General features: G+C 48.9%; 8 protein-coding genes across 9 annotated transcripts; 4 read left to right on the forward strand and 4 right to left on the reverse strand.

The window, feature by feature from the left end:
• Nucleotides 1–176: 176 nt before the first annotated feature.
• On the forward strand, nucleotides 177–4,232 carry ONS95_004137 (uncharacterized protein; the record flags this gene model as incomplete). Its single annotated transcript, XM_058497482.1, has 7 exons — nucleotides 177–1,074; nucleotides 1,160–1,214; nucleotides 1,266–2,592; nucleotides 2,640–2,762; nucleotides 2,808–2,858; nucleotides 2,902–3,026; nucleotides 3,071–4,232. The coding sequence occupies exons 1-7, from the start codon at nucleotides 921–923 to the stop codon at nucleotides 4,230–4,232; spliced, it is 2,997 nt and encodes a 998-aa protein (XP_058352207.1). The 5' UTR covers nucleotides 177–920.
• A 733-nt stretch (nucleotides 4,233–4,965) lies between these two features.
• Nucleotides 4,966–8,578, reverse strand: ONS95_004138 (uncharacterized protein). The gene is made up of 7 exons (XM_058497483.1): nucleotides 7,805–8,578; nucleotides 7,562–7,721; nucleotides 7,345–7,452; nucleotides 6,726–7,288; nucleotides 6,163–6,448; nucleotides 5,845–5,913; nucleotides 4,966–5,689 (listed from the first exon to the last, which is right to left on the reverse strand). Exons 1-7 carry the CDS (start codon nucleotides 7,979–7,981, stop codon nucleotides 5,451–5,453), a joined length of 1,602 nt encoding a protein of 533 aa, XP_058352208.1. The 5' UTR covers nucleotides 7,982–8,578; the 3' UTR covers nucleotides 4,966–5,450.
• Nucleotides 8,579–8,695: 117 nt separating this feature from the next.
• ONS95_004139 (uncharacterized protein) lies at nucleotides 8,696–10,601 on the reverse strand. The gene is made up of 2 exons (XM_058497484.1): nucleotides 10,075–10,601; nucleotides 8,696–9,990 (listed from the first exon to the last, which is right to left on the reverse strand). Exons 1-2 carry the CDS (start codon nucleotides 10,225–10,227, stop codon nucleotides 8,704–8,706), a joined length of 1,440 nt encoding a protein of 479 aa, XP_058352209.1. The 5' UTR covers nucleotides 10,228–10,601; the 3' UTR covers nucleotides 8,696–8,703.
• Nucleotides 10,602–10,894: 293 nt separating this feature from the next.
• On the reverse strand, nucleotides 10,895–12,451 carry ONS95_004140 (uncharacterized protein). Its single transcript, XM_058497485.1, has 4 exons — nucleotides 12,210–12,451; nucleotides 11,502–12,139; nucleotides 11,047–11,448; nucleotides 10,895–10,999 (listed from the first exon to the last, which is right to left on the reverse strand). The coding sequence occupies exons 1-4, from the start codon at nucleotides 12,351–12,353 to the stop codon at nucleotides 10,960–10,962; spliced, it is 1,224 nt and encodes a 407-aa protein (XP_058352210.1). The 5' UTR covers nucleotides 12,354–12,451; the 3' UTR covers nucleotides 10,895–10,959.
• A 127-nt stretch (nucleotides 12,452–12,578) lies between these two features.
• On the forward strand, nucleotides 12,579–14,319 carry ONS95_004141 (uncharacterized protein). The gene is made up of 7 exons (XM_058497486.1): nucleotides 12,579–12,796; nucleotides 12,856–13,018; nucleotides 13,101–13,357; nucleotides 13,407–13,468; nucleotides 13,536–13,997; nucleotides 14,052–14,133; nucleotides 14,185–14,319. Exons 1-7 carry the CDS (start codon nucleotides 12,703–12,705, stop codon nucleotides 14,211–14,213), a joined length of 1,149 nt encoding a protein of 382 aa, XP_058352211.1. The 5' UTR covers nucleotides 12,579–12,702; the 3' UTR covers nucleotides 14,214–14,319.
• A 212-nt stretch (nucleotides 14,320–14,531) lies between these two features.
• ONS95_004142 (uncharacterized protein) lies at nucleotides 14,532–16,747 on the reverse strand. Its single transcript, XM_058497487.1, has 7 exons — nucleotides 16,255–16,747; nucleotides 15,976–16,170; nucleotides 15,518–15,904; nucleotides 15,102–15,446; nucleotides 14,932–15,029; nucleotides 14,825–14,864; nucleotides 14,532–14,747 (listed from the first exon to the last, which is right to left on the reverse strand). Exons 1-7 carry the CDS (start codon nucleotides 16,517–16,519, stop codon nucleotides 14,557–14,559), a joined length of 1,521 nt encoding a protein of 506 aa, XP_058352212.1. The 5' UTR covers nucleotides 16,520–16,747; the 3' UTR covers nucleotides 14,532–14,556.
• Nucleotides 16,748–16,884: 137 nt separating this feature from the next.
• Nucleotides 16,885–19,271, forward strand: ONS95_004143 (uncharacterized protein; the record flags this gene model as incomplete). 2 transcript variants are annotated; one of them, XM_058497489.1, is made up of 9 exons in its annotated part: nucleotides 16,885–17,356; nucleotides 17,403–17,411; nucleotides 17,458–17,498; nucleotides 17,553–17,616; nucleotides 17,672–17,765; nucleotides 17,822–17,894; nucleotides 17,943–18,304; nucleotides 18,355–18,609; nucleotides 18,685–19,271. In XM_058497489.1, the coding sequence occupies exons 1-9, from the start codon at nucleotides 17,007–17,009 to the stop codon at nucleotides 19,030–19,032; spliced, it is 1,596 nt and encodes a 531-aa protein (XP_058352214.1). In that variant the 5' UTR covers nucleotides 16,885–17,006. The 2 variants fall into 2 exon arrangements, with proteins under 2 accessions (XP_058352214.1, XP_058352213.1); XM_058497488.1 differs by having other exon boundaries at nucleotides 17,403–17,498; nucleotides 18,685–19,032.
• Nucleotides 19,272–19,580: 309 nt separating this feature from the next.
• Nucleotides 19,581–21,307, forward strand: ONS95_004144 (uncharacterized protein; the record flags this gene model as incomplete). Its single annotated transcript, XM_058497490.1, has 7 exons — nucleotides 19,581–19,757; nucleotides 19,828–19,859; nucleotides 19,967–20,087; nucleotides 20,141–20,388; nucleotides 20,445–20,701; nucleotides 20,754–21,047; nucleotides 21,096–21,307. The coding sequence occupies 7 exons, from the start codon at nucleotides 19,581–19,583 to the stop codon at nucleotides 21,305–21,307; spliced, it is 1,341 nt and encodes a 446-aa protein (XP_058352215.1).
• Nucleotides 21,308–21,340: the final 33 nt, after the last annotated feature.

The raw sequence follows: 21,340 nt of genomic DNA on the forward strand, positions 1-21,340 counted from the left end.
AAGAAGCGTGTCCAGAACGTGAGATAATGACAATCAGAAATACAGGCTTTTTAACTGGTTCTTCAAGGCGCATCCCAGTCGCTTCAAAAACTCGAGGGTCATTAAACGTTAAATTCGGATGTCAGGCGGCATAACCTTGATGTCATCACCAAAGGTAAAATTCAATACTGCACTCACGAGAATTCTTATTATTCGAGTTGTATTTAATATTCAGCCGATAAGGCCGTGGCCAGCCATGACCGTTCATGGGTGAGGTCTCACCAGTGTTTGCTGCTACGTCTGTCTGGTTGTCTGGTTGTCTGTTTGGAACACGAAGAAAAGCTTTCTGCACTCTCCTCACCACGGAGCATGCAGAAGCGATCAGCAGCATTCAGCCAGGATCACACCCATTGGGCGAACATCAATTATCCATCTGTCTTACAGTACTGTCCATTATTATTCCCTCCGGTCCTCTACTACCTGTACGCCTCTTAAGTGCCTCTATTATTTGAGCCTGCACACCACACCCATCAGTGTACCCCTGCCTGGCTGGGCAGCACCCGTTCGTTCCCCTCCTTTCGCTACTCCGCTTCTGGGGTAGCGGATCGTTGGTGCTGGATCCAACGGCTGAACGCCCTTCCATCAGTGATCCAGAACCTCAGGAACTCAACGGGATCCGACTTCTCACCTACTCTTCCACGGCTCAACACTTGCTACCTGTCTGTATCATCTCCTCCCGACTACTCCCGCTCCGAATACCCTCACGACACGCCCGTCGTATTACCAGTTCCTACGCATGCGATCTCTATCTGCCATGGTTGGAGCCATAGAAGCGTGAGACCGTTGTTGAATGCGCTGCGCCGTTTCGTTGTGCCCTGGAGAGAAGATCCGGAGGAAGCCCCACACGACATCACCCAAGACATACCTACCTACCCTTAGCTATGCCGACCACTGCAACTGCAGATAGTCCAGTCCAGGACCGGAGACCAGAGCAACAGCAACAGGCACAGCAACGGGGCTTGCTTCCGAAGAAATGTCGATATTGTGAGAGGAGGTTTTCCAAGGCCGAGCATTTGAAGCGACATCAGAGGTCCCGTATGTGATGTGTTTTACTGTTTTGGGAGATGGTGATTTGGGCGGGGTTGGATGACTTGACAAATACTAATTGTGGAATGAATAGATACTGGAGAGAGACCGTATACATGTCCGCGATGCAAGAAAAGCTTCTCGAGAAGGTATCTGATTGCGTGTTGTCTGGTTTGCAGTAGAGTTACTAATTCTCCCAGTGATGTCTTGATCCGCCATCTCAAGAACCACCCCCAGATCATCGGCGAAGAGGCCGAGCAGAGTTCATCAGAAGGAGATTTCATAGAAGTGAATGGCGCACAGAATCCAAACCCCACCCCCGGCCCATCCTCCGAGAGCAATCCAGCAATACAAAATGTGCGGAGGCAGAGTCAAGTGGTCGCATCACCCTCTGTCATTGACCCCTCCCTTGACGACCATCTCCCTCAGACGAACTCGAACGGCTTGCCTTCCGGCCTAGACCACCTCGCTCTATTGGCATCGCAGCAGAAATGGGATAATGGAACAATGGATGCAGTAATGACGGATTCGGGGAATGCTGCCCTGCCAGAAATGAGTGCTGCTCCGAGTTGGACTCTGGAGATGCCGAACAATAACCATGTTGGGCATCCAGATGTTAGTTTTGATCCAAGGCCTCCACAGCCGGATCCGAATTTCCAGAATCTTGGCCCTTCTCCGAATACGTCTACTAGATTCAATTTTGGAGAGGATTTGTACTCTGCTCGGTTGAATGGGATACAGGATCATATATCTCCGGATATGGGAGGAATGGCTCCAGATGTTTCGATTATGCCACAGGATTTGCAGACTTGGTTCGATCAATTTGACCTCGAATCACATCTTCATCCAGGAAACTTGCAGGATTTCGGAAGTTCGAACAGTCAGATTGCTGGTGTAAGGAGAGGATCATCTCTGACGGCGGCATCAGACGAACCGACATCCGTAAGGAATCCAAGCTCGCCCAGTACTCTCATACCAAACGAACGGTTCGCGAAAGTAGAGCGGTGCTGGCCGAATCGACATAGTAATCCTATTCGACTCATGCCTACACTTTGGTGGGATGCCGTACTGAAAGCAGAGGACAATCTGTTCTCGAATGGAAACCTCTCACCAGAAGCCATGGAACAGAATAGGCAGTGTGGTTCACGGTGGGGTCTGGATGAAGATTGTAGGGAGAGGCTGCAGAGAATGTTCGTCACCATTACACATGTTTCGACTGATCAGACTCCAGCTGCGGGGTTTGGATCACCGGATAACTTTTCGTCGCCGTCTGAATCGAGGTCTGCCGGACAAGGGGGTTCAGTTGTGAATGACCCGCCAACATCTTCCAACTTCCCACCAGCGGAGATATTTGACATTGGATTGGATCTTTATTTCCGCCAATTTCATCCTTTGATGCCTTTTATCCATACGCCTACTTTCTGTCCGAAGACGGCACCGACGTCTATTTTGTTTATCATGTGTCTGATTGGTTTGACCATACTTCAGACGAAAGGAGCAACTGCATTTGTCAGACAGACATTTCCGGTGGGTTCGCATTCTCGGATTTGTGAGACTTGACTGATTTGTAGTAGAAAGCACTTGAGCAGGTATCTACTGAACTTATGCCATCACTTTCTGGAGATCGAAGTCGTATAGATCAGATGTCTAGTTTGGCAAGTGCCGTTCTGATACTTAACCTGACCGAAATGATGGGAGTGAGTATTTCCTACAAGATTTGATGCATCTAGCTAACAGATCAGCAAAAATATCATCAGTCACAATGCCAGATGTTATACACAAATGTTATCATGGTAAGCTATTTCATGATCAAGTTGGCCCCTCACTGACCATTAGACTGCTCAAAAACATGGCCTCTTCAATGCCAATGATGGTCAACCCTTGAATGAGAGCTTCTTCGGTCAGATATCCGATCTAGAAGCTAGATGGAAAGCATGGAGTAGGATAGAATGTGCAAAACGGTATGCTCCAACACTCTCCTTGCAGGAGTCTACTCACATCACAGGTTGATTGTCTCTTTGATAATGGTCGATACTTGGTACTCAGCAATGCTCCATACAAGTCCCATCATGCATACAGACGAAATCCAAGTCATTCTCCCCTGCGACGCTGGCCTCTTCCAAGCCACCACCGCAACCAAATGGGCCCATCTAGCAGCAACCCGTCACCAAATCTGCATGCCAATCGTCTCCCTCTCCAACGATATCCTCACCCTCCCAGACCTAACTAACACTCTCGAACCCCTCGCCATGCACGGCATCCTCAGCATCATCCGCCTCCGCGTCTCCCACGACTTCCACCGGCTCCTATCCGGCTGCCACCGCCGCGCCGACGCCCAACACTTTGTCCCAGCCCTAACCTACGATCTCGACCCCCGCGCAAAACACACCAAATCCCTCCTCATCCACGTCATGAAATCCTACGCTCCACTCTTCACATCCATGAACCCAAACTGCGTCGTCCTCTGGCACAACACCTGCATCATGCTCACGGCCGACATTCGACTCTTTGAGATTGGAGCAGGGTGTGCGGGCGCGCCGGCAGCGAGACAGGCGCTGGATGATATTGCTGCTTGGACGCAGACGCCGAGTGCGAGGAGGGCGTGTCTCCATGCGGCGCAGACGTTCAAGTTGATGTCTAATCGGAGGGCGTCGGATGGGGATCCGTTTCATGCTTCGACGGGGTTGTTTATCTCGGCGCTGATTTTGGGGTTGTATGTTTTTATGGTTCCACCGGAGAGTGAGGCCGGGGCTGGGAGTGCGAATCCGAACTCGCTTTCTGGTATAGGACCGGCGTCGGGGTTCGATCTTATTGATGATGTGGATTGGGATGTTGTTGGTGGTGAGGGATTGGGTGCTCTCACTCCTGAGGGGAACTCTCCAAACCATGCTCTCAATTCCCACTTGCACACCAATCAGACTCCCACTCCCACAGTACCAGCAACAGTAACAGACGACCCAGCGATCAACTTCATCCGGCACGGCGGCGGGATCTGCTTCGACGGCGTTATCCACCGTCCTGGATACGAGGCTGCGAGGAGGATACTCCTCGATTACGCGAGGCTGCTGGAGGATATTGGGAGGTGGAGGGTGCGGATTGGGCAGTATAGTAAGGTTTTGAGGATTATGAGTGATGCTTTGGTGGATGTTGAGGGGGGTGGGGGGTAGGGTGTGTGTGGAGGAGAGGAGGGGAGGAGCGGGAGGGGAGGGGAGGAGGAGGGGGTTGGTTGTGATTGTTTATGTTCATGTTCGTAGTCAATGGTTTTTACATCATGATATGGTAGGGTAGGATTGGTAGGATAGGATAGGATTGGGTATCTGTTACGATATTTAGCAAGTTGGGTGGGTGGAGTATATATCGGTTTGATTTGGCTGGACTTCGTTTTAGCATGGGACAGGGAGGAATTCCATGGGAATATATTTCAAGAGAGTGGGGGGGTGGCTGCAAAATCCAAATTCTTTTTGATACTTAATAGATCATTTTGCCAGTTGTGTTAATATGTTTTAACTGAAGTCCCGTGATGTCTCAATGCAAGACATCAGGTCTCATCTCTTGTAAGCAATGTGGGTTGGATTACGCAGGGTTGGGTCTGGAAGAGTAGCAGGCCGATGGGGTGAGGCAGTCGGAGTAAGATGAAATTAGCGGCTGAGTGGGAGTAAAAGGATTCAGCATTCAGGGTTTGGGTTTTGTAAAGGCAGGCTAGCTTATTACCGTACTGTCCACATGGAGGTGGAGAAAGATGAGTGACTTGTGGGAACAATATAGAATAGCATGGACGATCGTTTAGCGGGTTGACATTATGTATTGCGAGACTGGACTGGATTGGACTAGGTGAATAAGTGACTCATCATGTGAGGAAACTGGGAATTGATATTGAATAGCTTGCTATTTGGTATGATATTCTGTAGTTGAGAAGGGTATGTAATTTAGCTACATCGTGATCTGCGTGAGTGAGTAGGTGCGAGAAGATGAACGAGGGAATAGGCGGCATGGAAACAACAAACAGCAGGTGATAGCTAAAAAAAAAAGAAGAAAAAAACAAGAAGCTAGAACATGAAACTAAGTGACTGAGATGCAGCTTGTAGATAGATATCAGGTCATCAAGCTATCAATTTCGCGTCTCCTTCAGATCAACGACGACTACGAACATAACAGAGGAGCAAAACAGATCAGATTAGATGGAACTAAATGAAAGGGAGAACATGTAAAGGTGGTAGAGAGAGTATGAGGAGAACAGAACAAAAAACTTGGAATAAGAAGAAATGCACAACATGTCAGGACCGTGACCACCAACCAACACCTCACTCGACTCCAGCTAGGTCTTCGTCGCCTGCCTCTCACCAACGCACTCCTCACACCTCTAGATCTCCCATCGTCTCACCCCCTCAAACAAACCTCCCAATCTTCGCATCATGGTAATACTCCAACCTCTCCCTCGCCGCAGCCTTATCATCTTTGACTCTCTGAAGCAAGTCTTTGATGCCCGGGTAAGATGAGAATTTATCGGGGAGTCTATCCCAGGCTCGCGGGTCGGTGCCTTCGAGGTGCATTGTTCCGCTGCCGGTGTGGGCCCACTCGGTGAAGAGGAAGGTGCGGGAGGATTCGATCATGATTGTCATTTGGTCTGTGGGTTGGTGTGGTGTTAGGTGGGTGTGTGTTTGAGGAGGAGGGGGTGGTTGGGGGGAAAGGGGAGGTGAGGATGGTTGGGGGTTAGGGGTGTACGAGGGGTGGGAGGGAAAGGAGGAGAGGTCACGGAAGAATGAAGGGGGGAAGACGTACTTTCGAGGATTTTACGGGGTTGGCTCTTTTGGATTTTCATTTCGTTGACGTAGCCGTCGTTGTTACCGCCTGTTGGTTGGGGGTAGAGTCAGCTTTTGTTCTGATAGTCGTAAAAAGTAGGAAGGAGGAGTAGATAGCGAGGCACTTTGTCCGCTTCGGACGGAAGTCAAGGGGAACGAAAATAAACAGAAAACGACTAGCCACGACACATCATATCACCAGGTCCATAACCAAGATCTCAAACAACCACAATCACAATCACAAACTCCACACACAAATGCAAATATTTCAAGGAGAGAGACGCAAAAAATAACTCACCATGCGGCGTATGTCCCCCCTCAAAGCTCCCCCCACCAGGCTTAAAGTCGTCACTCCTACCAAGTCCATTCCCATACAAACAGGCGAGGAACTCGCTCGCTGAGTTCCGGTGGAAGTACGGCAGGCGGAAGGTGTTTGCTGCGGCGTCCCAGCGAGGTCCGAACCAGAGAAAGTCGCAGAGGGGGACGTGTGGGAAGGAGGATTTGGCGGTGAGGACTGTGTTGATTGAGGGGTCGGTGTGGTCGATGCTGGTGCTGTTTTGGGAACTGAATTTCGTGAGGTCGTACTGCGGTGGGGAGGGGGGGTTAGCTTGGTCTGAAAGCGTTTGAGTGAAGCAATGATAGGGGGTGTGAAAGGGTGGTAGGAGATGTCTTGGGGATTCTAGGGGTCAGAGAGGAGGGGAGGTGAGGTGTGATGAAGAGATGAGGCGAATACATCTCGCTTAACTCGTCGCAACATCAACACAACTTCAACCCCAACATCTGCCTTTCCCACAAGCAAAAAATCTTCCCATGGCTACCTCTCAAACAAGAATAATAGCACAGAGCAAACAAGAAACTCACCTTATAAGGCACCACATTCCCATGCCAAGCAACCAAATCAAACGGGCTATGATCCTGCCCAATCGCCTCCAACTTCCCATTCAATTTACACACCACCTCCCACTCAGCATGTAACTCCTCCAATTCATCAATATGCGCAACGGGCACCAGAAAATCCCTCGGATTCGCAAGTCCATGTCCACCAATCGGTCCCAGGTCAGGTAATTCCCACGATGAGCCCCAGATCTCGGTTATGTATCCTCGTGCTCCGGGGTTCTCATCTTTGTCTCCTTCATTTTCAGGCGTTGACGAGGCAAGACGAATCAAGAACCGGACACCTCTGGGAATAACGAATATCTCGCCGGGCTGCACGAACATCATTCCCATCTCTGTTTGGACGTCGAGGTTTCCCTGCTGTGGACAGATCAACATGTCGCCGTCTGTGTTGCAGAATGCGCGGCGGGTCATGTTGGTGTTGAAGGTGTAGATGTGGAGGGCGATGCCTTCTTTTAGGTTGGGGTCGCCGGAGCCGCAGAGGGTGTGCAGACCGTCGATGAAGTCTGTTGGTTGGGAGGGGGGTGGGACTGTTCATTAGGAGTTAGTTGCTGCGTGGTGATGGAAGGAGGGGGAGAAGGCTTACTTGGGAAGGGCGTCCATTCTACTTGTTGTGGGAGAGTTTTGATTTTGGGGTTGAGAGAAAGGAAGCAGCTCTCTATCGTTGCGGGAGATTGAACTGAATGGTAGCCATCTTGCAAATTCATCAGCAAATCTTTCTCAGGCCTCTTTTTGATGTAAATCTTCGTATGTTCTTGGAATATCGAATGTTCAATGAAGCTCGGAGTTTGGACTAGACTTACTATGTGCAGCAGCTGGTCGAATCCGGTACATGTAAGTGCTCTTATTCTCCTGTCTTGGAGCTGCAAAGGCAGAATACGTAATGCCTTCTGTGTAAAGTCCAAATCGAACTTCCTGTGGGTTATTTTGACCTGCTGGGAGAGTTCCTGGAATGACTTCGGACTTAACACTAGGTTAGCTACTTCCCCTCTTAAACACTCAAAGAATACCAGAAGATGTCAGAGAGAGTGTGAGGTCAGGCATACCTGAAATCGATTCCCAAATCCAGCCATATACTCATAAGGATCATTTTCTCTCGTCGGCTTGCTACGTTGTAAATCCGTATAGTGGAATGTTGCACGTGGATCCGTTAGAGGTTCCCGTGGGAGAAGGACATAGCTCTCTTCCGAAGCAGTCGACATTGTTGTATCGACTTCGCCCATTCGATTGTCTCGCTTGTTGTATTTGGTGCTAGGTTTCTTTGTGGTAAAGCTGAGTTGAGTGTTCTTCAGAGAATATCCAAACTGTAGAATTATGAATGAATATAAGGACTCGAGCTCAAAGCTTGAAAGATCTCAACTGGAAGCTTCTAGTATCAAAAAAATCTTAGTGTCTTCCTTCTCCAAAGAAATACTATTTCTATGCTTAGTTGATACCTTCAATCAGTCGAGCTTCGCTTGCTAGTGGATTCATAAGGGTGGTGGGGCAGAGCTGTTTTGGTTGCATGGCAATCGTGGCGGACTGGCTCGGCCTTTGTGGGGTAGGTACAGGGTCGGTTATGGCAGCTTGCCAGTGGTAAGATTATACAGCCCCACGGCATTAGGACGGGCGAGGTAGTATCAGTTGGTGAGATCTGGCAGGGTCGGAAGTATCACTGTATTTTTAGTTCTTCGGTATTGGACTCGGAAGTGTTTTGGCTGTTGGTGGGGAGCTTGGCCGGTGAGTGGATGCGTGGGAATATTTGGGTGCAGGAGGTGATTGGTGGGGGGTTTGGGGTATCTACCTAGGTACGTTTCGTCATCTGGAGAGCTCTAGGAGCTGTTCCGCCAGATGTGAATTCGTAGAAATGTGATTTCGATATTGCGATGGAGACACGACAGAGAAATATATTGTGACATTTCTTCGGCATTGAGGCAGGGCAAATATTCAGATGAAGCTTTGTTTATTATGTTCTTAGAGCTAAGACATCGTCAACCATTTGCTGAGAAGCTCCCAAGTAATTGAATGGATCACAGAGAGCTTTCAGCTTCTCTTCATCCAACGAGTCTGTGACCGCCTTCTTCTTCACCAAACAGTCGAAGAGTGTCCCTGCTCCTTCAATCGACTCTTTGCAAGCTTCGTACACGACATCATGAGCCTTCCCTCTACCAAGATATGGAGCAAGTCCCATCATGACTGCTTCACCAACAATTAGACCTTGCGTAGATCTCAAATTTTTGCCCATCTGCTCAGTATTAACAACCAAACCACTCAGTGCGAAATCAGCCTGGTGCAATGCACCAACCGCGATGACGAAACTCTCAGGGATAGCCACCCATTCTAGATGCCAAGGTCCAGAAGCTCGCTCGAAATCAGATACCATACCATCCAACACCAGACTAGCATTTGATCTGAGGATTTTCGAGGCAGCGAGAATGACTTCGCTGGAGATGGGATTGCGTTTCTGCGGCATCGTGGAGGACGCTCCTCGGTGTGGGACGAATGGTTCAGATACCTCGCCGAGTTCGTTCGAGGACATGATGATCAGATCAAGAGCCAACTTTCCGAGCGATCCTCCTACGAGAGAGAGGAAGTTGACGATTTCGGCAACGCCATCGCGGGCTACATGCCATGTTATTGAGGGATTGACAAGGTCCAACTCTTTCGCTAGCTGTTTCCTCACTCTTAGCCCGTCATCACCACTTCCAAGTGAAGCAAGAGTCCCTGCCGCGCCTCCATACTGCACCAGTAGAGCTCTAGGTCGTAATTGTTTCAGCCGTTCTTGATGTCTCTGTAAACTCGACAGCCAAACAGCACATTTATATCCAAATGTGACTGGCAACGCATGCTGTAAATGCGTTCTCCCCGCCATAGGTGTATCTTTATACTTCTCCGCCAGGGCCTCTAAGCTCTTACTCACATCCCCCAGCAACCTCTCCACGATATCCAGTCCAGTCTTCATCTGTAGCACACTCGCGATATCCATGATATCCTGCGTGGTAGCTCCCCAATGCACATATCGTCCTGCTTCCTCATCACACATGGCCGCTAGTTGCGTGACGAGAGGCAGGATGGGATATCCGACAATTTCAGTCTCGCGGGCTAGTTTTTCGAGGTCGAGTTTCGAGCTGACTGCGCTGGAGGTTATGGCTGAGCCGATGTGGGAGGGTATGACGCCGCATTGTGATTGTGAGCGGGCGAGGGCTGTTTCGGCGTCGATGCAGCGGTTTATGTAGGCTTTGTCGTCGAAGACCTGAGTAATCGTTAATATTTGACGTTTTGAAATCCAGGGAGTATCTAGGCAGTTTGTGAGGTTTTGCTTCTGTTCACGACATACCTTCCTGATTTCCTCTGTTCCGAATAAGGACCGGAAAATACTCGAATCGATTGCACTGACGGAGCCCATGTTTCTGCGAAATTGTACTATCGACACGATTGATACTCTTGGTCGACTTAAGGCGACGCGCAGGAAAGCTCGAGATGCAAGCATGGTGTTTTCAGTTTTTTTGAGCAAGATCCAGAATGGGATGGGATGTTCAACCAATGGAGCTCGATTCAGCGGATTACGAGGTTCAACGGACCATTCAGGCAGGGGTCTGAACTTTGGATCAAGATTTGAAGATCTACAATGGATCAAAACAAAAACATTCGTCCCACGCTGCTCAACAAGGCGAGACTGTGATTTTCCAGATCGTCTCACGATGCTACACCTTTTTCCCGTGCTGACGTTGAAGCTGGATGTGGGAGTGTGGGGCTGAACGTCAAGCTGCCGCTTCAGGGACGAAGCTCCCCTGGAAATGCCAATGCGGGGAAGGGGAGCGCTGTTTTAGTTGAGGGATGACGCCCGTTAGTCGGGGGACACCCCGAAGCCATCGGAAATACTTCCCTGGAGTGGCGAGAGAGGCATGTAAGCGAGAGCGGGTTTGGTGATGGACCTCGTGTGGGAATGCTACATCCCACACTTCTATGTTGTGGGTTTGCGGAATTGAGATGGTATTATGAGTTCGACCAATGGGATGTTGGGAATGAAAGCTCATGCAGTCACTTACATTCATATGCTGAGCTATTGACATGAAAGGATGTATAAGTTCGTGAGAATTGGGCGTAAACAACATCGCTGTTACAGGAGCAATGGAACTCAAGTAGGAGTGAGGTTTGGAACTCTTTTTGAATGGTATTAATTGATCTATCTCGTTCCCAAGCTTTCATCATGATCAATATCCTATTCTCGAATGAACAATGAGGCAACCCCAAGTCCAGTACTGTGGCCGTCAGCAAGTCACTTGCCATAAAGGAAGACCAAACATACCTTGCACACATGCTAATAACCCCAACCTCTTTATCTCTCCTTAACAATTCGCTGAATAGCGTAGCTGCTTGTCTCGCTCCCGTAGCCCCAGTTGGATGTCCAATGGCAATGGCGCCACCATTTGGGTTGACCTTCTCCATATCCAGTCCCAATTTCTGAATGCAGTACAAACTCTGACTAGCGAACGCTTCGTTCAATTCGCAGATATCGACATCTTTTTTGTCAATACCAGTGTATTTGAATAGCTCTGGTATGGCAAAAACTGGGGAGATGCCCATCTCGTCTGGTGCACAGCCTGCTACTTTGGTGCCGACGAATCGTCCAAGTGGTTTGAGACCTCGCTCTTCTGCCCAGGAGCGGCGAGCTAAGATGGTTGCTGATGCTCCGTCTGACATTTGAGAACTTGATTGGCATGAGCTTACTTCTTTGAAGAGGAGAAAAAGATATTGACTTACGAGTTTCCAGCTGTACTTTTTCCATCAGGCTTGAAGACAGGTTTCAGTGCAGATAGTTTCTCCAATGTCAATCCACTTCTAATCCCATCGTCCTTCGAAACAGTAATCTCACTCTCCTCGCCCATCTCAGCATTCTTCGTCATTACCGTGACTGGAACAATCTCTTTATCAAAATACCCACTCTCCCTCGCCTCCAACGCTCGCCTATGACTCTCCAAAGCAAACTCATCCTGCTCCCTCCTCCCAATCCCATACCTCTCCGCCACATTCTCACTCGTGATCCCCATCGGCAACAAACAATCCCTTGCATCCTTAACACTCGAATTCCTCAACCTTGGGGAAACATCTTGCGGCACACCTCTCGAGCCGTAATTCCTCGACATACTCTCCACGCCACCTGCTAGTGCGACGTCGATCTGGCCAGCCATGATGGCGTGCGAGAGGTGAGTGATGGCCTGGAGACTGCTGGAGCATTGTCTGTTGACGGTGTGGAATGTTGTGCTGTTGGGGAATCCGGCGTGGTTTAGGCACATGCGGCCTGTTTTGGCGAAACCGAGTTCTGCGAGGACGTTGCCGATTAGAACGTCGTTGACGTCGCTGGGTTGGATGTTGGCTCGTCGGACGGATTCGCTCATTACCTGGACTTGTCAGTTATGTTTGTTGACAAGGATTTGGAATAGAAAATTAGCTATGGAGTTTTGTGCTCACTGGACCTAAGATATCTTCTGGCCACGCATCTTTGAAGCCTCCTTTGAAAGCTCGTGTAACTGGACTTCTGACCGCGGCCAAAACAACAACATCGTTTGCTGCTTTCTGTGTGAGTTTCTTCGCTGTTGTTCTGAGTCCTGCCATTTTGAAATGTAAATACAAAAACTTGGATAAGAGGCCAAATCCCAACCAGATTCCAGATCTGCCTAGAAGCACGAATTTGAACTCCTACTCTCATGCAATCGTATGCGGTGACCGAACATGACCCAATAGCATTAAGGGGTTCACTTAGGGAGGGGTATCACGTGGGTGGGGCAATTCCTACCCCACACGGCATTTTTGGGGGGAGGGAGCTCCCAAGTCGGTAAACGGCAGAGGATTTATCAGCATCAGCCTTGTTCCGAGAGACGGCCGTTTGATATCCAAAGTCGTCATTGCTTGTCTACTTGAATATAAAATTCTTTTCTTTATCAGAAAACTTCACCAATCCATAATGTCTTTCTTTGCAAATCAAGGAGGTCAAGTCGACAGCTCGCTTGTGGGCTGTTACCCCGCATCTCCTATCAAGTTTATGATATACGGACGAGGTGAGCTTTTGTGTCAACAAAACTGAGAGTTGTTCACCGGGAGGACTGACGAGATTTAGGAACCGCGAAGAAACTGGATGAAGTTATTTCCAAAATCAGAGCTTCCAAGGCTTTCATTGTTACAGGCCAATCTTTAAGTACAAGAACACCAGTGATCAAAGATGCCGAAGCGAGTTTGGGGCAGGCTCATGTGGGAACGTTTAACAAGATCGGACAACACGCGTACGTTTCACAATTTTCCTCAACTTAAATTGAATTCTCATTCCGGAAGAACGTCAAAGCTGATAAGACGATACTGATTCAGACCTATTGGCGCAATCCGCGAAGCAACAGATCTCGTCAAGAGCTCAGGAGCCGATGTCCTGATATCCATTGGTGGAGGCTCGCCAATTGATAGTGCGAAAGCAATTGCGTATCAGATTCATGAGGATACGGGGAAATGGATACCGAGTATTGCTGTTCCGACTACGTTGAGTGTGGCGGAAACGACGCAGAATGCAGGGTTTACTACAGAGGAGAAGAAGAAGATTGCTGTGAGCAATCCAGAGTTGGTGCCAAAAGGTGAGAGTGGATGAGAATTATGAGAGTGGTTTAGCTGATCGTCTCGCAGTTGTGGTGTATGATGGAGATATCGCCTTGTATACACCCACCAATCTTTGGACAAGCACAGGAGTACGTCCCATTATTTCTTCTCTCCAACTCCCAGGGTACATATACATGCTGAGAACAAACTCGTCAGATCCGCGCCCTCGACCACGCAGTCGAACTCCTCTACCACCCCCTCGCCTCCGAAATCCCCACCAAACGCCTCGCCCTCGAAGCAATCCGCGACCTCTTCACCTACCTCCCACAATCCAAAACCGACCCCTCCAACGCCGACATCCGGCAGAAGCTCTTCCTAGCCTGCTATGCCTCGCTCTTCCCATTCCTATATGTAGGCGGTGTAGGGCTGAGCCATAGCATCGGCCACGCGCTTGGTGCGACGTACAACATTCCGCATGGGATCACGAGTTGTTTGACGCTGGCGCCGGTGGTGGCATTGAAGGCGAGGACGAAGCCCGAGGAGGCGAGGATGATTGCTAGGGTGGTGCCGTATATTGGGGAGGAGAGTAGGGGGAGTGATGAGGAGGATGCGTTGGTTGTTGGGAGGGCTATTGAGGGGTTGGTGGAGGGTTTGGGGCATAAGACGAGCTTGACTGAGGTGTGTATCTTTTGGTGTGTGAGAAAGTGACGTGTGATTCTGATTCATTTTTAGTACAAAGTGCCTCCTGGAGAGGAAGAGCCGATTGCATTGCATGCTTTGGTGGGTGGTAAAGAACATCCGGATTATCAGAACTGTAAGTCTTCTGTCATCTCTTTCCCCAGCGTACGATGCTAATATGAAGCAGTGATCAACATTGTTCACAATCTATACTGAGAAACTTGGTTAAGTCTTGTCGATGATCGTCCACGTGCCTGTAAAATTATAGTGAAATAGAATACATGAAGTTGTTTCGAAAGTTCTTTTCATATCGTGCCTTTGGAAGACTGTGTGTTGAGACCTTTCTCTCTTCTTTTGAAGATTGAAGTCGAATTCATAATGTTAAGAATTGAACACTGTATGTAATTGCCAAGTGTCGACGAGGGTTACACATTTGCCCTCGGGTCAATGACTATACCCAGCCGTCTACTGTTGAATCACGATCTGGAACACATATACAGGCGCCATGCAATAGATTATTTAAGATATGAATTTGCATCTCAATCTATCTACATCTTCCCTACACATGCATGGTCTTCAGATCCTCCGAAACCCTAAACGGCGCCTCCGTCTTCGCCTTAACGTCCTCGACACTCACCCTATCCGCAACTTCAATCAGTGTCAACCCTTCAGTATGACTGACGTCGAAGACAGCTAGCTCTGTAATGATTCTCGAGACACATTTTCGGCCAGTGAGGGGGAATGTGCATTCTGTATTTAGAGATGTGGAGTTAGTTTGTGGTGGAGAGGAAAGGGGATGTGATGGGGATGGGAAGGGAAGAACTTACGCTTGAGGATTTTGGGGTTGCCTTTTTTGTCGACGTGGTCCTATGGGGAGTTAAATCTGCTCCAGAGGTAATTGAGAGACGGATAGGAGATTTTGGGACATGTATACCATGGTGACTACCACTTTGGTCTTTTCAGGGTTGGCTACGAGATCCATCGCTCCGCCAATACCTTTGACCTTTCCTGGGAGCATGAAATTCGCAAGATCTAAAGCCGAAATTCAGTCTCTCTTTACTATTGGAAGGTTCCTCCCTTCCAGATGCTTGATCGAATACTTACCACCATACATGCCAACCTGCAAAGCCCCCAGCATCGTCAAATCCACCCTGCCCGCTCTAATCATACCAAAACTCTCATGACTCCCAAACAGCGACGCACCAGGCGCAAGTGTAACAGTCTCTTTTCCAGGGTTAATCAGATCCGGATCTTCCTGGCCTGGTTCAGGGTAGCCGCCCATACCAAGGATACCGTTTTCGGATTGCAGGACGACTTCAATGCCGGGCTCGAGGAAGGCGGGTGTAATTAGTGGCATGCCGATTCCGAGGTTGACAACCATACCGTCTGTGAATTCTTGGGCGGCTCGTTTTATTATTCGTTCGCGGCTTGTGGTGTTTGATGAGGCGACTTGTTGACATTAATTTTCACATTTCATAGTTTCCGAGGTCTGGGGCGTAGGGAGGGAAAGGTAAACATACCCTCATCCTTCGCCTCCTCTTTATTCTTCTTAAACGTCAACTTCTCAATCTTCTTCTCCTCCGTACTCCTAATAACCTTCGTGACATACACCCCTTGCAAATGGATATTCTCCGGCTGGATCTCGCCCACCTCGACAATCTCATCGGCTTCCACAAGCGTCACCTTGGCGTTCTTGCCCATGGCTTCGTTGAAATTGTTCTGTGCGAGGCGGAACGTGCAGTTGCCCATTCGGTCGGCCTTGTGGACTTTGACGAAGGCGTAGTCGCCGAAGATGGACTCTTCCATGACGTAGGATTTGCCGTTGAAGTCGCGGGTTTCTTTCGGTTTGGATTTGATGGCGATGGTGCCGTCGGGGTTGTAGCGGACGGGGAGTTCGCCGGTTTGGACTTTGGGGGGTATTAGCAAGATATTTTGAGTATAATATCTTGATGTTATTGATGTGATTCAAAATACTTACCAATTGTGCCATATGCAGCAGGAGTGTAAAAAGCAGGTATGCCAGCAGCACCCGCAGCACATTTCTCAGCCATTGTCCCCTGAGGCGTGAGTTCCAGTGCCAAGTCTCCAGAAATGTACATCTTCTCAAACGCCTTGTTTTCACCAATGAACGAAGCTATCATTTTGCTAATCTGCCTCGTTTCTAGTAACTGGCCTAAGGGAAAAAATTTAGTCAATTCCCTCTCCACGATATGATTCTGGCATGTTGAAAGTATTCAAAATAAACTGGTCAACATACCTAACCCAACGCCCGGCATCCCAGCATTATTCGACACCACCGTGAAATCCTGTAAATCCTTCCTATCCCTCAAGGCATTGATAAGAGAATTCGGGACACCGGAAAATCCAAATCCTCCTACCAGCAGCGTGGTGCTGCTTTTCATGTCTTTGATCGCTTCTTGTGCCGAGTCGCATATCTTGTTGATGGCTCGCCTGGCGCTGGAAGAGGAGAATTCCCGGCGGGAATGAGGTATCCTCGTTGCTAGTAAGCGTGCGTGCCTCATTTTGCGAGTTTGGATGATGGAGTATCACCGACACATGAATGAGAGGGAGAAAGAGATCTTGAGAATATGTCACGGAGGTATATTTTCGATTTTGCTCCGAATGTGATACAACCTTAGCTGCATCTGTATCTCCTCCCACTCCAAGCCCCACGGGAGCTTCGTCAGTGAGCTGGAGCTGCATGCATTACCTGTGGAGGAAGGCCGATGGCGGACAAGGCGAGTTTACAGGGGTGTCGGGGACTTGGAGGCGATGACTTGGGGGTTGTGCGGGGTAGGTAGCTTGGCGGATGGTCCCTGAGTTTTTGGGGGGTGGGGCTTGAACAGTACAGCACGATTGGATGGAGGACAGGAGTGGGGGTGACGACATTGAAGCTCCATTGACAATACCGGAATTCAAGGACGCTGTTAAAGTAAAATTCATCCCAGCGCTTCAACTTTCAGGTTGTTGAGGGTTGTCGAGATTCGGTTATCAACTGCGAAAGTAAACATGGCTCTCAATCATCCCAGTCTTGGCAAGATGCGGGGTCGAGTCTCGGATGATGGACAGACAGTGCAATATCGCGGCATCAAGTATGCACGAATACCCGGACGATGGCAAGACCCAGTATTGCTTGATGGGCCATTGAATAGAAGTGGAGACGGGAAAGAGTTTGATGCAAGCAAACATGGGCCTTCGTGTCCACAGCATCCGGGAGGTCATGCTTTCGATCTTTCTCTTGTGGGAGAGGTGGAGCTTGAGAATGAGAATACGGAGACAGATGAGTTTGAATGTCTTAATTTGGTAGTGACAGTTCCAAAGGGGGTGAAAGATGAGGATAAGCTTCCTGTTTTTGTTTGGTAAATATTTCTTTTATGTTGTGTGAATGAGGCTGATGAATGGCAGGGTTCACGGGTATGTTTGTGAATACCTCGTTTAGATTCAGGCTCATGCTGCATAGGGGAGGTTTCTCCATAGGAAGTAGTTGTTGGCCGCAGTACGGTATGTCTCCTATGATCTTGGACGTCTCCATTGACGTTATTAATCATTTCTTAGATCTGGAGAAATTTGTGAAAACGTCTGTTGATATTGGAAAGCCAGTCATTGGAGTCTCGATAAAGTGAGTCTCGACACCTGATTAGAAAAACATTCATATTCGGATTCTGACGACTTAGCTATCGCCTGGGAATCTTCGGATTCCTCGCCTCGGATGAACTTGGCTTGCCAGGCAATTACGCATTGAAGGACCAAGCATGCGCTTTTCAATGGGTATGGCATAGAAAACTCAACTTGCACAAAGTCTTACCTAATAAACCACTTTTCAGGTCCAGAAGAACATTGCAGGATTCGGAGGAGACCCCAATAGAATCACAGCAGCAGGCGAGTCTGCAGGCGGAAGTAAGTCCCCTTCAACCCATCAAAAACCCTCACTAACTCATCCAAAAGTCTGCATATCCACCCTCCTCCTCGTCACCACCCCACCCCTCTTCAACCAAGCCATGATAATGTCCGGCGAAAGCACACTCCGCAAAGCGCGCAGACCGAAATGGCAAAACAACCACTACAACACCAACACCAAACTTCTCGGACTCGAGAACCTGACTTCCGAAGAGAGGAGACGGGCATTGTATGAGATGAGCGCTGAGGAGATGGTGAAGAAGTTGCCGATGTTTCAGAATTGGAGTCCTTGTTTGGATGGGGAGTTTATTCGCGAGGAGGTTGATTTGGGGATGTTGTCTGAGAAAGGGGGAACAACGGGGCGGCCGGAGTGGTGTGAGAGGGTTTTGATTGGGGATGTGGAGCAGGATGTGAGTAATGCCCCTATCTGGTCGAAAGGACGACGGACTGATGTGAGTAGGGAACTGTCCTCAAAGCGCGTATTATGGATAATCCAGACATTATGACTAGGCTACATAATTCCCTAGCCGCATCTCTCAGTGCTGAAGAGGGTAAACAATTACTCGACTCTTACGGATTAAGTGGAACCTTGACTCCAGAGAAACAGTATGCTGGACTGCAACAGCTATCTTCAGATCTGAGATTCTACTTCCCAGTTCTCAAGACAGTAGAGGGATGGGAAAGAGAAAATTGTTTTCGATATCATTTCCACCAAGTAAGCAAGCACATCCCCTCCTCTTCCCCCCAGGCGTGCCCTCAAGCACACTGACTTACATACTCTAAACCTCAGCAAAATATCGTAACCGGCCCCTTCAAAAACCTCTCCTCCCACGAACTCGACGTAGCCTACCTCCTCCAGAACTTCCCCATCTTAAACACGCAGCCTGAGCACGACCGACTCGGGAAAGAAATGGCCGCTATATGGATCAAGTTCACATACGGTAACGGTTGGGATAAGGAGGATGGGGAGAAGGAAGTGTTGGTTATTGGGCCGGATGAGAAGATGAGTTGGTGGAGTGAGAGGGGGTATGATGAGAGGTTTAGGGAGGGGAGGGGAGGGATGTTGGTGCGGATGGGGTGGGAGAGGGTTTGTATGGTGGGGGAGATGGTGCAGGGTGTTTGGGAGGAGAGGGACTAGCAGGGGGAGGAGGGGAGTGAGTCGAGGCTGTGAGGGTGACATGAGAATGAGGATGAGAATGAGATAAATTGTATATACCGCGGTTAAGCATGTATATTTACGCACTCTGAGGATCTGTACTATTCTGTTGTTTACCTGACGATAGAAGCAGTAAATGTGGGGCCGGCCTGGTATCGACTCGGTAAAAAAACATGTGCTCTCGAATAGCTGGATCATTTCATCAAACAACTGTATGAACATACGCACTGTTCTACTCTGGTCATAAAATAACATAAATTTCGCCTCGTCAATCCCTGCTCTAACGAAACGTAGCTGAAGAATCGCCACGAAGTGAAGCCGCCCTCAAGCAGCAGCCCCACATCCCAATCCAGCCGACTCTCGGCAACCCCTTCTCCAAACGGTCGCTACCCGACAGCACCACACCACGCATCCAGCCAGACATAAACAACAAAACTAACCCTCATCGCCTGCCTTCCATTGATGCACCCTTTCATGCACACTTAGTTGTGATAGACCATACCTAGACCTGCAGCACAACATAGATTACCATGCTGCGAAGCACCAGAATATACCTCGGCAGCCCAATTTGCCGATCAGTTAAAGTTGGACGCCAGATAATACCTTTATCGACGAGGATACGTAATTTCTCGTCATCGCCTACGGATTCACCGAGATTACCGCTCTCGGGGACGAGGATATTGGATTTGACGAGGGTCTTGGCGGGGGTGAGAGTTCCTTGAAAACTTCAAAATGCACTGGTTGAGTTGGGAAGGAGAAGCTAATCACGTGGTGTAGCCGTATTGTACGCAGATATTGGGGGATCTTGGGTAAGTGAGGGAGCAGGGCTTTTGTTTTCATTTTTGTGTTCTTGGACTTGAGGAATGGATGTCTGGTATAGTTGTGGACAATTATGCTTATATATGTGGTAAACTAGAGCAGAAGTTCTGAAAATAGAACATCCAACTAGAGGAGATGACACGAGACAGTGGGGACCACCGTATGCGCCGCATATAGATGGGAGTTCTGGGCCGGGAGAAAGTGCTTATTACCTCTCAGTATATCCTCATCCTCTCTACCTTCTCTGAACTGCACTGACCAGATATTCTAGGTAAACCGCAACAAGAAATCAATCGGGGTATCGTTCAAAGAAGAGAAAGGCGCAGCTTTGATACGAGAGCTCGCTTTAAAAGCTGATGTTTTTGTGGAGAATTATCTGCCTGGGACGTTGAAGAAGTACGGTCTTGATTTCAAGACGCTGAGTGAGGCGAATCCGAAGTTGATTTATGCGAGTGTGACGGGGTATGGACAGACAGGGCCGTATAGTGATCGTGCGGGGTATGATGTTATGGTTGAAGCGTGAGTATTCTCTAAGGTTCTTTTGTGGTAAAAAATGGATTTTGATTGAGAAACAGGGAGATGGGTTTGATGCACATCACAGGCACACGTGATGGACCTCCTGTCAAGGTGGGTTGTGCAGTGACAGACTTGACGACGGGACTGTATACGGCGAATAGTATTATGGCGGCGCTGCTTGGTCGTGCGAAGACTGGTGAGGGGCAGCATTTGGATGTATGTTTGAGTGATTGTCAGGTGGCGACTTTGTCGAATATGGCGGAGTCGGTTTTGATCTCTGGGAAGAGGGATACCGGACGGTGGGGAACTTCACATCGTAGGTTCTTGGGTATCCAGTGCATTGCTTTAGTTGCTGATTTGGAGTACAGCATCGGTTGTACCATACCGGTCTTTCAAAACATCCGATGGCGATATTCTATTTGGTGGTGGAACTGACAGGTTGTTCGGCATCCTATGTGAAGGACTCGGCAAACCCGAATGGATCAGTGATGAACGCTTCGCCGTGAACTCATCTCGGGTGGCGAATCGAAGTCTATTGGAGCCATGGATTGAGGAGATCACTATGTCGAAGTCAACGCAGGAGTGGCTTGAGATATTCGATGGCACGGGATTGCCATATGCGAAAGTCAATGATCTGATGGACACTTTGACGCATGAACATGGTATGTTTCCTCACTTGCGCGTTTGCTGATTGCGGCTGATGGATGTAGTTGTTGCTCGTGGAATGGTCAAGGAGATCGATCACCCGACGTGTGGACCGATGAAGTTGATCAATACGCCTGTGAAATACTCGTACTCGACTCCGGGGATCAGGACGCCACCTCCAACGCTGGGGCAGCACACGGACGAGGTTTTGAGCGAAGTGTTAAGTTTTAGTAAGGAAGAGATCAAAGAGCTGCGAGCAGAAGGGGTCGTAGGATGAACTTGCTCTTGAGGCTCAGTCCAAAAATAGTAG

Source organism: Cadophora gregata (assembly GCF_030347475.1).
Source record: "Cadophora gregata isolate MNR1 chromosome Unknown scaffold_14, whole genome shotgun sequence".
Classification (NCBI taxonomy): domain Eukaryota; kingdom Fungi; phylum Ascomycota; class Leotiomycetes; order Helotiales; family Ploettnerulaceae; genus Cadophora; species Cadophora gregata.